General features: G+C 30.5%; 1 protein-coding gene across 50 annotated transcripts in view; it reads right to left on the reverse strand.

The window, feature by feature from the left end:
- The window catches only part of LOC106869047 (MAGUK p55 subfamily member 7), an 850,742-nt gene that overhangs the window by 318,093 nt on the left and 518,885 nt on the right, over window positions 1–13,764 (reverse strand). For 46 of the 50 annotated variants that reach the window (XM_089358333.1, XM_089358318.1, XM_089358312.1 and 43 more), the window contains one exon: window positions 7,175–7,252. In XM_089358333.1, coding sequence (XP_089214459.1) covers window positions 7,175–7,252 — 78 coding nt within the window. Of the gene's footprint in view, window positions 1–7,174; window positions 7,253–10,197; window positions 11,012–13,764 lie in introns of those variants that run through there. The other 4 variants (XM_089358340.1, XM_089358342.1, XM_089358341.1 and 1 more) reach the window with 4 other exon arrangements.

Genomic DNA, 13,764 nt, shown 5'->3' on the forward strand with positions numbered 1-13,764 from the left:
ATATACATGTACATATATATATGTACATATACACATATGTATATATATATATATGCACACATATATACATATATATATATATATATACATATATACATATATATTTATATATATATGTACATATATACATATATGTATGTATACATATATATATTCATATATTTAATATATGTTTAATTACCAGATTTTATATATATATATATATATATATATATATATATATATTTTTTTTTTTTTTAAAGTTTCAGCTTAGATATATAAAACATATTTATATATCTTATGCCTACACACGTTTTCTCTCTGTGTGTGTACGTATGGGGATCTATGTATATGTATGCATGTGTTTTGATGTTTTTGATGTATATTTTATACATACAGAAAACTCTTGAAGACCAAAGAGACCAGAAAACCAGATAATATGAGTTATATAGATGAGTTTATATGGAGTCAATCACTATATTTTTATGTATAAATGTATGCATGCATATGTATATATACACGCATACATATATGTATATATCCATATATATACACACATCATCAATGTCATTTTGTGCTCATTTTTCATGCCGGCATGGGTTAGATGGTTTCAAGTTCAGTTTTGCTGAGTGGCACCTTGGCCAGGAATCTTCTATTACAACCCTGGCAGACTAAAGAATCCTGAGTGGATTAAGTAGGTTGCAACTGAAAGAAGCCTGTTATATATATATGCGCATGTTGTTGTTGTTGGCACTCCGTCGCTTACGACGTCGAGGGTTCCAACGATCATCCTACCATTTGAACCACTGATTCTGTCTGACCCATGCAAGCACGGAAAAAAGGATGTTAAACTGATGATGATGACACTCGTACAAACATTTATACATACATATACATACACAGATGTATATGTGTGTATACATAGGCTAAATGACAGATAAAATATATGGAACAATTAGTAAAACATTTATAATGTATATACAAATGTAAGACAGTTTTAAATACGGCTATCCATATATTTCTGCATGAATGTGCATATATATATATATCCATATATACATACATACATACATACATACATATATATATATATATATATATATATATATATATATATATATATACACACATATGCATGTATGTACATATGAGTGTGTGTGTGTGTGTGTGTGTGTAGGCAGAATAAGTGGAAAGATACAGTTTGCAAGTAGCATGTCCATTCCATTCAAATGCTTGGAAGGCTTCTTAGAAGTAGCTGAAAGCTTCCATTAATATTGAGGACCTAATTACAAGTGGAGGCAAGCAGCCAGAACATAGTAACCAAAGTCAAAATTAGACATAAAATTGTAGAGAGTTAATAAGTTTTGCTGGTAGCAAGGGGATTCTGTCTCAGCAAAACGTAGATTGTAAGATGCATGTGCATCAAGTGTAATGTTACATGATAGAAAACAAAAAACATGGGCATTGAATATTAAGGAGGTGAGAAAGAAATGAATTGGTCATGCTCCACCAAATCGAGAATGTTAATGTGAATGAATGACAAAGCACAAATGAACTGACAGGAAAAATAGCTGCACATCAGAGGAATAAGGTGTTGCATGCAAAAGAGGGAAGACTGTATGGGTATGGAAATGGGACATGTGATGTGTATGATGGATGAGAATTTGGTAAAGAAGAGCCAAGCCTTCCAAATGGAAGGCTCAATAACGAAAGGAAGGAACTTGAAGAATATGATGTAAGAAGTAGTGAAAGTCAGTTTAAAGACACTGAAACTTACAAGTCTGAAAAAGAATTGTCTAAACCATGAGAGGCTGGGAGGTGAACACAAAAATGAGGATACAACCCACCCCACATAAACAAATATGTATGTCTGAGTATATATAAACACAAATGTAAATATAAGCATAGGTCCAAAAATACATGTTATATGTGTATGTGTGTATATATATTCTTTTATTCTAACATTTGTTTCAGTCATTTGATTGTGGCCATGAAAGAGCACCACCTTTGTGTGTGTGTGTGTGTGTGTGTGTGTGTGTGTATGCTTATGTGTACATGTGTGTGTGAGATAAGTGAAGGAATAATCATTCAGTGTGTGTGGTTGTCTATAAGTTGAATTTGTGAGACATTGTGTTAAGGGGTATGTAGAATGAAAATCGTTAGAGACAGATGTCTTGTTTTCAAGCTGGATGTCATGAAGTGGTGCTGTGAATCAGTTGACTAAATGGCAATTAGTTTAACCTGTGTACAAGCTGTTTTAAAGGGCACATTTTAAGCAGTAGATGATACCAATTATGGTCTAGGTGAAGGAATTAGATATAGTGAAGTGGATGGATACTGTGAGGGAGGTGGTGTAACAACATGGCTGGGAACAAGGAGAGGATCCAGGAGCAGTGGTAGGATAGGAGAGGAGAGAGTTGCAGACCAGCAAGCTGCATAATTTACAGAAATGCTTGGCTATGGGAAGAAGCAGATTAGGGAAGATTGGGAGGGTGGTAGGATCTGACTGGGTGAGACAAAAGGCACATAGGGTCTTACATTAGAGGGGTAGCAAAGGAGAGGAGAGAAGATGCAGTTAGCTGTGGGATGAATGCAAAATATGGTTGATATAACAGGATCCTGTAGTTTGGGATGGGAGTAGGTATCCATTTCAAATGGAGAGATGGACTATTTATTGTGACTAGGTCTCAGAATCTTGGTTGTACATACATAGAATATGGAGATGGGCTGTGGAGTAAGGGATGACCCGTTTAAAATGAGAGGGATAGGAAGAGGAGGAAAAAAGCTGAAGATAAAAGTGGGAGTTGGTGGGTTTATAGATGGTCAAGGTCATTGATAGAAATATTGATGCTATGGAAATTGATGATGATGACACACACACACACACACAGTTAATGCAAAAAAGAACGAAGAAAAAACACAAGAAAAAAAACAACATGAGGACGTGGTACATGCAAAGTATTAGCAGACGCTCAAGGCAGGAAAAAAAGGTAGTTTTATGTTTCGAGCAAAGCTCTTCTTCAGAAACGGGATACATCAACATTATTTTGTGTCCACCTTCCATGGGGCAATGGGTTGGGTGGTGTGACTGCCTGACAAGTTGGGGGTTGGCTTGAAGCTACAATGTTTCATTTTTGGTATGGTATGGTCTGGTTAGATTCCCTTCTTAATGCCAGCTACTTTACAGAGTGTGGCTGATAATATAAACAGAGACATTTTTGGTGAGTTAAGGCAGAGCTGACCAAGGCTGTCTAAAGATAACTAATTGGGTCAAAATCATTATCAAATGTATTAGAAAGAGAAAGTTTCAATTTTAATATTTTTTTTTTTTATCCATGAAACTAATTGAAGTAACACTTTGGTTGGTCAGTCAGATAATTTCTTATAAATATTCATGGCTGTGAAACTATCTTTTAGGTCTAGTAAATTGTTAGGAATATACCATTTTTATTTTACTTTAAAAATAAAAGATAAGAATAATTCTCCAGGTTTAATTATCAAGGAAATAAAATCAGTTTGAATAACCATTTCCCTTGGAGCTTATGTTAATTTTAATAATGATAAGGAAGTGATGTATTATATTTACACACACACACACACACACACACATACACAGTGCATCTTAGTATATTGTAATCTATAAGAAATTTCTTAGAAACAGTCATGTCCTAACCCTGTTTTACACAAATGTGCTTATCATATCATAGTATAATTAAGCATGACTTATCAAATTGTAAAGCCATAAACTCTTAACAAAATTTTAGATTACACCAGTAATCTAACATAATATATCTTATGATTTCAGTGTCTTCTTGAGATTTCTAATGCAGTATAAGTTTCTTCAGCTTAAAGGAAATTGTCTATAGTTTTCTAAAAACAGGCTGATAATCATTCCCTCTGAATAACCCTTGAGTTATTATTCTGGTACCCTTCTGTATATGATAATATTTATGTGAAAATATGCACCTTCATACTATATTTATCAGATCAAATCTATATGAAACAAAATATTTTCTTAGCATATTAAGACTACTCTAGGAAAATGGTTGACTGACAAGTAACTTTCAGATAACAGAATGTTGCCAAGAAATATAAACTGCTCTTTGGAGAGAAGGATAGTTTATCACATGTAACTTTTCCAGGCAAAATCATGAATTTGTTCCATATAATGAAGTGAGCTGAAGCAGCCCAGAAACTATATATAAAGAAATTCCTATCTCCATATATTTGAACTCATCACCAATGTGTCAGCATCAGTACTTCATACATTTGGTTTAGATTATATAAATGGAAGAGTCAAGAATGGTACTGCCATGCAGTTGCTTGAACTGCTGGGAGTAGCAGTCAAATTTCTACAAATGATATGCTACCATCTTATGCAAAAAAAGGCCACTCAAAAACAATATTGACCTACATATTTCCAAAAACTCAGGATGGCCATGGCTGGAATGCCTTTGATCATATCTACTTAATGAAGGTTGATCTTGACTAAATAACAACATAAATAAACTCAAGCTAAATCAAGGACTTTGATGTTGTCTTTTGATCTGCTAGAGACTGCACCCAAATCTCCTTCAAATCACAACTACCATCAATCTGAACATGATGACACATTTGATCATATCCTACATACCCTTGAAAATATGGAATTATCATGGCTGAAATAACTTAAATCTGAGGTTTGCTTTTTCAGGATTAACTATGGGTTAAATAACAACAAGCTGATAGTATGTTTCTATTTTATTATAATACTTTTGTATATTCTGCAATGTTCCGTTCTGTCAAGATATTTTTACCTTTTCTTTTCTTCTATAGACTGTGTCTATTTCAACTCTTCCATACAGCAACTTACACAGCCTGAATAAAATTTAACACATATTTATCAATGGCAAGATGACTTTCAATATTAGGAACTTTTTCAAATTAATTGTATTTTAACTTTTTATATATAAAAATCCAGTGGTTTGGCAGAATCATTAGCACTTCAGGTAAAATACTTAGCAGTATTTATTACAGTTCTTTACATTCTGAAGTAAAATTCTGCCATGGTCAACTTTGCCTTCCATCTTTTCGGGGTCCATGAATTAAGTACCAGTTGAGCACTGGGGTTAATGTAATTGACTTATATCATCCCCTAAAATTGTCGGTGCTGTTCCAAAATTTTAAACAATATTTATATATTTTTATCCTTTAATTTGATTAAGAGGTACACAGCATCTGAATCTTTTGTAAGGCCTAACTAGTGGAGCCAATATTGTTCTACTTGAGTGAATAAGCGGGTAAGAAAAATAAGCGGGTAAGAAATTCGGAAATGCACTTTTAGTAATGTTCTATGTAAGAAAGCTTTTAGCATGAGATCGAAGAGTAAATTAAGATGATAATGAGGAACTAAGAAAAGACAATTGTATCAGATGGGTTTTATCATGAGTGATACATATTTTGCTATTGCAGAGATGCAGAAAATGTTATAGACTCAGTAATGAGATAGTAAGACAAAAAAATTACAAATCCATTAATGGAATAGTGTTTGTACAGGGATATGAAAAATTGTAAACGTTGATTTTTTTTATTTTGTTTCATATTTATTCTCTTCTATCACTGTGATCCTGGTTTTCTTATATGTGTAAACTTTATAATTCAGAGATTAAATTCCTACTGAAATGCTTCTGTCAACTTGAATAGCACTTTAGTGACTTGAATAAAACTCTAAGTATTATGTTTGAAATGATTGATAATCTGGCAAATATTATATGGATAAAATAGTAATAGCATGAGAGCTAGTCATACTGTAACACTCATCTTAGTATAACTTATAATGCTTTGCCAACTGGAAGAAATGTTTAACAAGTATTTCATGTAATACATATTAAAAAAAGCTTATACAGAAAAGACTGCGCAACACCAGAACAAACTATGCAACAACATTACCTGCATTGTAAGATGATTCAACATACTTAATATAACATTACTGGGCTAAGGTGTATAAGTATAATGCTATTGATCTAAAGTTCATGAGTTCATCTCATATCATTGCCATCACAAAGTGCTATAAAATAAAATACATTATTTGCTTCAATTTTATCTATTTGAAAAATCAGTATTTTGTTATCAAGTGGTCATCTATTTAATACTTGAATACTCATGGACAGTGCCATCAAAGAATCAGATAACAATTGACAAAAATTTACAGCAATCTCATATAAAAAATCACTCCATTACTTAACATCGTGAAATATTAGATATCACATGCATTTATAGTAAAAATAATTAAATGGTTACAAAATATTGTCCCAATTATAATTATAGACAGTAAAACTGTAAGATGTTAACAAATAAAAATTTCAAAAATTACTCTTTTTACTGAAAACATAGTATTGATTCTGCATAAACTACTTGGTGGGGTGAAGCAATAATTGGAAATAAAGCATTACGAAACATTATTTGACTCTACTGTATTCTCTCAAGAGTGAATACCATGGACTGCTACATCAGGGCTTCTTCTGCATCTTAAGAATATCCAGTTCTTGATATTATTCTTCCACATAATTCTTGATTTTTCTCTTCCTCTTCTTCCATTCATTTTGCTTTTTACTAACAGTTTTTCTAAACCATTTTCTCTAAGTAAATATCCAAAACCATTTTAGTTTTCTTTGTTTGATGATGTCTAATAATTTCCTTAGTTTTACCATTCTCAATATTTCATCATTGGTATTGTTTTATCCATGATGTTCTGAAAAGTCTTCTATATGCTCACATATCAAAAGCTTGTAATCTATTTGAAAATGCTTTTGTTAATGTCCGTGTGGTGTTCCATAAAATAGGGAGGACTTTACATGACACTTCAGTAACATTTTCCTAGTGTTGATATTAATGATTCTGGTTACAGTGTTTGACCTTTTTTTTCAGATGGCTTTCAAGCTCACTCAATCCTTTTTATTTTGCCTTTATATTTCCCATTTTTTCTGACTGCATATATTTCAGGTATGTTATCTTTGGAATCTGTTCAATTGGTTTTCCCCCTTTATAGTAAAATTAATTCATTCTTAATTTCTTAAATATATTAATTAAAAGGAAAAAAAAGAAAAATAACACAGAAAACAATTAGAAATATTTTGATGATTTACAATAGTGAAAATAAGCTTAAATGTTGAGGACAAGTTTTAAAATGAATAAAACCAAATAATTTGATGCTTACACTGACACCAGTTGATACAGCAGAATCTGATGAAGTTCCCAACTGAAGGCTGGCATAGCTGGAAACTTTGTTGAAAACCTGTAATGAAAAAGAAAATAAATTAGATTCAAATTACAGAAACTCTAGTTGAATTTTTAAATAAATTAATATGAGTAGAGACAATGAGATGGTCCACAAGACTGAACTTCTGAAGAAGAAAGAAATAGATTAGCTGTATCATTATATGTCAGAATAAAGTATATAGTAAAAGAAACCAGTGAGTATTAGGATCTGGAACACAGTTGTTTTATAACTGAATTTATTGAAGTATATTATCATTGAAAATAATATTAATATTAAATAGAGAAAGAAATTGAATTTGTAAAGTGAAAATATTTGAAACTTGTTCAACACACCCAAACTAATAAAAAAGACAAAAAAATTTAAAATTTTTACTTTGGAGAATTTCATATATAATGAGAGATCAAGTTAAAATTGGATTTCATTTATACCTGTGTAAATATTTTTTTTACATAATGAAATTATGTAACATCAAAGGTGGGACAAAATATTAACAAAACAATAAGTTAATAAAAGAGTTGGTAAATAAAACATACATATGAATAAATAGATTAATTATAAGTTATAAATATATTTAATAATAGGTGAATAATAAAATGAAAGGTTAATTACTTTTCATCTTTGTGTTGATTAAATAATGAAACTATTAAAAAATTTAAATAAAGCTGTTCAAGTCATTTTGTTCCATAAAAGACCACTTAACAAAATGTAGTAGAATTGTTAGAGCATCAGATAAAATGCTGGCAATATTTAATCAAAGCCTTTTATATTCTGAGTTCAAATCCTACTGAGGTCAACTTTTACTTTTCATTCTTCTGGGGTCTATAAAATAGTAGTCAGGTACTGGGTCAAGTAAATATTGCTATAAAGCATCCGAGATGTGAATGGGATTATAACAAAAACTAGATCATAATGCCAGTCTGTGTAAAAGTCAGTAGATTGGGTTCTTAGTCAAAGGTCACATCACTTCTTGATTTATGTCTAACCAATTATAAAGTAGACAGTAGCTCATTCGGTTTTGGTGTATTTATTTAATTTACATTAAACAGGAAAATTTAATCTATTCTGGAAGCTAATTTCTCCTTTGTCATAATTTTCCCTCTTGAAAATAAATATAAGGAAATAAAACAAAATACATCATTATGAATTTGATGATACATCTATTAAAGTTAATTTCCTTATGTAAGCATGTAAGTTTACAATTAAAATTTATGAAAAAGTAACTATAAAACTATTGGATTCATATATTGGATGAAGACATTTAAATTGGCTTTAGACAGTAGATTAAAAAAAAATGTTTGTCCATAAGATAAATGAAATTCTATACATTTTTGGCATTTTAATATGAATACTAATTCCTTACAAATTGGATGAGGGTGAGTAAATTATAATGACCATCCCAGGACTAACTTAATTTGTTAATCCTGGGAGAATGAAAGGCAAGGTATTCAGGGCTTGTAATTAAAAACAATAAGGAATCTTGTCCAATGCTGTTCTTCCAATTCACTGTCTTTAAATCCTATTTACAATGCTTTAATATTGCAAAGTCATCTTCTTATAAGAAGAAAGAAATGAAATTTAAAATGCAATGCAAGAACTGAGCTAGACAATATGATGAAGTAAAAAACAAAAACCATTTGTCTCAAAAAATTTGTCGAGTCATAAAAAAAAAAAAAGACTTTTTACAATAGCAACCTCTGATTTTTAAATTTAATCCATTGCATAGTTTAACCCAACAATTACTCCTTCAGAGGCTTTAGTAGAGTCAGCTGCAAGCATTTAGGCTATTTTTCTTTCTTCCCTTTCACCCACATAGGTAATGTCACCCACCTCCAACTAAATCATAGAACATTTGAAAAAGAAAAAAAAAAAAAGAAGAAATCTAGAAAAGCAAATGAGCTCTTAAGTAAATTAAAAATATCCCTTATTTTTTTTTCATCAGAAAACCTACATTTGAAATCCTAAACATAAAAACCAAAGCCCAATCAAAACTATCAATCCTCTCAGTTTGTATAAACTTGTTGCTGTCAAGCGTTTTAAGTAGGTAATAAATTTCATAATAAATTGTATCACACTTGATAAATCACTGGAAACAATTCATGGTTGTCTGAGATAGTTTTCAAACACTTTAGTTTTAAGATGTCTTTCGATTATAATAATGCTAAATATCTAGGTCCAAGGATACTAAGAATAAAACTTGAGAAAGTTTATATAGCCAATCATACATATGTACACATATATACACATGCCCACACTCATATACTTATGGGTGTATGCTTGTATTAGTTTATATGATAATGTTTATGATAATGTATAATAACATATGAGTGTGTGTATGTTTAGCTGGTTACTATATAAAATATATATATATGTATAGAATGTATCATAGAGTTTAGGAGAGAAGGAGAGTGCAGCTATAGTCATATACAATATAGAATATTAATTATATTACTCCACTTCAAAATTTTAGAGTTTGTAAGAACCCTTCTAAAACTTAAACCATATGTTGAATATACAAAATAAGTAACAAAAACAACTTGACAGAAAACAGAGTGATTATTAAATTAAGATGATTATTACATTTAAAGTATCTTCTTTTTGAGAATACTTTCTATATATAAATATACACACAGACATATACACATATACATTTACATGCATAAATTTAATATGTATGTGTGTATGTGAAATGATAAAATAAGTAACAAATATGTACAAACATAATGAATTTTAAAAATGTAAAACATTTTACAAAGAAAATCAATATATGAATATAGTGGAGTTAATATATATAAATATATAAAATGAAATATATTAGAGAAATAACTATATAAAATGCAATGTATAAATGCATATCAAATTTTCGGCAAATAAGAAAACATTAAAAAAAAAAAATCTATACATTATCGGCAAGGTAAGTATATCAGAAGGAAATGATACAGAGTGTAGAGTAACTTTCTTACATTATAATTGATGCGACTCGTCTCTGGAGAAGCAAGCATGGAGTGACAAACTGGTGGTTTTGGGTTTAAATAAAAACAGATGTATGTGCAAGTAGAAAGAAAATGTGAAAAATTATATATATGAGTATTAAAACAGGTTGGAACTAAAAAGAGAAGTTGCTTCTCAGTCCTAGTGGGCTTGTCACTTGGAGTGTTGGTATTTGTAAGATCCAATCAACAGGAACGGTGGGAGGTGCTTCCTTTTGAAAACTAACTAAATAACATTTCACTCATCTTCATGCACGTGTGTTAGAGAAAGAAAAAAGGAAGAGATAAGGAGCAGAGTAAGAGAGAGAGAGAGAGAGAGAGAGAGAGAGAGAGAAGGGAAGATAAAAGAGAGAGAACAGAATCAGAGAGAAAGAGGATAAGAATTGAAGAAAGAGAAAAAGAATGCAATAGAGAGAGAGAGAGAGAGAGAGAGAGAGAGAGAGAAAAGAAAGCAATAAAGACTGAGAGGGAGAGAGAGAGAAAATGAAAGAGGAATGAGAGAAGAAGACTAAGCGAGAGCTACCTGGAATACGCAACTACACGCTTCCTTACTACTTTCAGTTGCTGGCTGATTAAGAGGAAGGAAATTACAAGACTTCTGTGATGCCGTTCTTATTGTTAATGTTGTTCTAATCGTGGTGTTTTGATTTGTTTGGATTTTATGCCATACTTTGTTAATGGCATCGTGAAATAGTCTAAATGACTGGATTTAGTAGTTTAATAACTGTTTATTCTATTTATGATTATATCTTTGTAGAATGCTAAACACTGCCATCTCTGCCTCTTCAAAAAACAACAAAAATGAGGAAAATAGGATATGAAAGAATTGTAAATTGAAAACAATTTTTTTTTATATATCATGGACTTATAAAAGAATATGCACATTTATACATAAGATACATAAATTCACACGCATTGGTTTTATACATTGATAATCAACTGCTGCATGAACTTCTATTAACACTCACACATTCACACGCATTTCACACATAAATATAATGCATATAAACAAATATCAATCATGGTAAAAATATATAAACAATGAAAAATAAAACCTGGTAAATTTATATTACTTATGTACGTATGCATGTGTGTATGTATGTCTGCATGTATGCATGTGAAAATGTAGATATATTTATTCATATATGTGCATAAATATGCATACATATGCACTCACACACATACATGCATACACATATATGTGTGTGTGTGTGTGTGTGTGCATATATATATATATATATATATATATATGTATGTATGTATGTATGTATACACACACACACACACACAGATACATATATTTTCCTTTAAGGACACTGTAAAAAATTTAGTTAGCATTATGAATAGCTTGTATTATTTAATAGTAGGTAGCGGATAGCAATAGTTTTAATATATGACTAAGAATAGTATCTATTGACTATATTCAATATCGGAAATTTCACTTTAGTTTACTAGCCACTGCACTTTCATACATGCGTGTGTATATATATATATATATATATATATATATATATATATATCATATATATATATGTATATATATATATATATATATATATCATATATATATATGCACATCTTTATACAGATGCATATATGCATACATATACATACACATATGTAGAAACACATAAATGTTCAGACATATACACATATATAGATACATACACACATATTTATATAAAAATTCATATGTATGTATATATTCAATTACATATGCATACACACACACTCACATATAAACACATACACATATATATATATGTGTGCATACGCATACTCACATATATCTCTCTGCATAAATATATTTGCGTGAGAGAGAATGTGTGTATAAATTCACACACATATGAAAGAAAGAGAAGGGGATGGAAATGGAAAGCAAAAAATGAAAGAATTAAAAAACAACATCTAATGTGTCCTGCTTTTCACTTCATAAGTTTTTTGAGAGAAATTACTTTTTTTTATTCATGTCTTCTTTATCTCATTTTGCCTCTATTTTATTCCTCTCTTTATTCCCTTGTCTTATTTCTGATCTTTGTCCTCCTTATTTCTTTTTTTCTTTTAAATTCCTTTACTTATTTTCTTCTGTTACTTGTTTTCTCTTACTTTATCTTGTCCTCTTATTATTTCATTCTTTTCCTCATTCATTTCTTTCGTCTTGTTCCTGCCTACTGGAGGTGTAGAATCATTTATTGTGTCTATCTGTAAATCTATCTGGAGTCTCTTTATCTCTGGTTCTCTGTGTTCATCAGTGCAGACAACAGAAGAAAATAGAAAACGTCAGCCTCTCTTTCTTTTGAAAAAGCAGAATGCTTGACAGTATTTCATTTCATACTTGTTGAATAAAGTTCAAAGTGATGATTGAAACAAATCTGAAGAAAGGGTCTCTACCTTTCAGACTGTAGTCGACAACTTTAAATGTCTTATCAGACTTTTTCTCTTCTCCTCAATGGACTGTAAAGTTTATGCAGAATGAGACTCCAGTTTTATCTATTTTAAATCATGGATACAATTTATCACACTGAAAGCTTATAGCTTTTATCATAGTAAAAGCTATATGGTCTAAGCATCGCAACTCGTCTTCCTAAAATATCAGCTTCCATTCTATGTATTAGAAATAATGAAGGTTTCATACATTGGCACAAAGTTCATGCATTTTGGGGGAGAAATGAGGTCAACTAAACTGACCAAAATACTTGACTGAAGTAATGTTTATTATTATTATTATCATTGTATTAAAATGAAGTTAACAGGGTTCATTTAGCATTTTTCTTGCAATGGGGTGATGAAATAAAGTACAATACTCTATGAAATAAAGTACAATATATACTGTGCTGGATTCAACTGTTCAAACTGAATTATTTTTGTGCTCAATGAAAGTAAATTATGACTTTTGGTAAAATGCCTTTTTATCTCGTTTGGTGACTTGTATTTGCTTAAATCCAACAGTCTATAACTTATATTTTTATTACTTCAAGGCTGGGTGGATGTTACTCAATTATTGCTAATATACTCAAGCTTTTTAAATTTAGCACTTAACTCCTTATTTTTCAAAAAGGATGATTAAAAAAGGTTAAGTTTTAGGATCCATGTAAACTCATTCTTGCTGTTATGGTCAGTGACTGCTGAATTTTTTTTTTATCTGTATAAGATTTAAGCAGGTAATTTAAGCTTTAATAATTAATTAGTAATTATTGTTTTCATAATTCAATAAAAGCTATCAAAAATCAACTGGACAATGGAATAGTAACAAACTAAAAGTTTTAAAGTATTTAGTGCTGAACCTCAATGTCTTGAGTTAAAATCCCTCTGGATTTGGCTTTTCTATATTTCTGTAGTCAATAAAATTAAAGACAAGTGATGTGCTGGGACTGTGTCAAACCGCTGTACATATTTCCTACAAATGTTTGCTGTATACCAATTATGACTTTAAAATTATTCAGAATTGTGTAGTTTATATAACAGCATTGTAATTAAGTAGTGTCTAAGTCTTGCTGGTACTGCGGTGGATGTAACAGAGCTCTGCTAAGTCATACATTT

This window comes from Octopus bimaculoides, chromosome 10, assembly GCF_046866305.1.
Source record: "Octopus bimaculoides isolate indiv1 chromosome 10, ASM4686630v1, whole genome shotgun sequence".
NCBI lineage: Eukaryota > Metazoa > Mollusca > Cephalopoda > Octopoda > Octopodidae > Octopus > Octopus bimaculoides.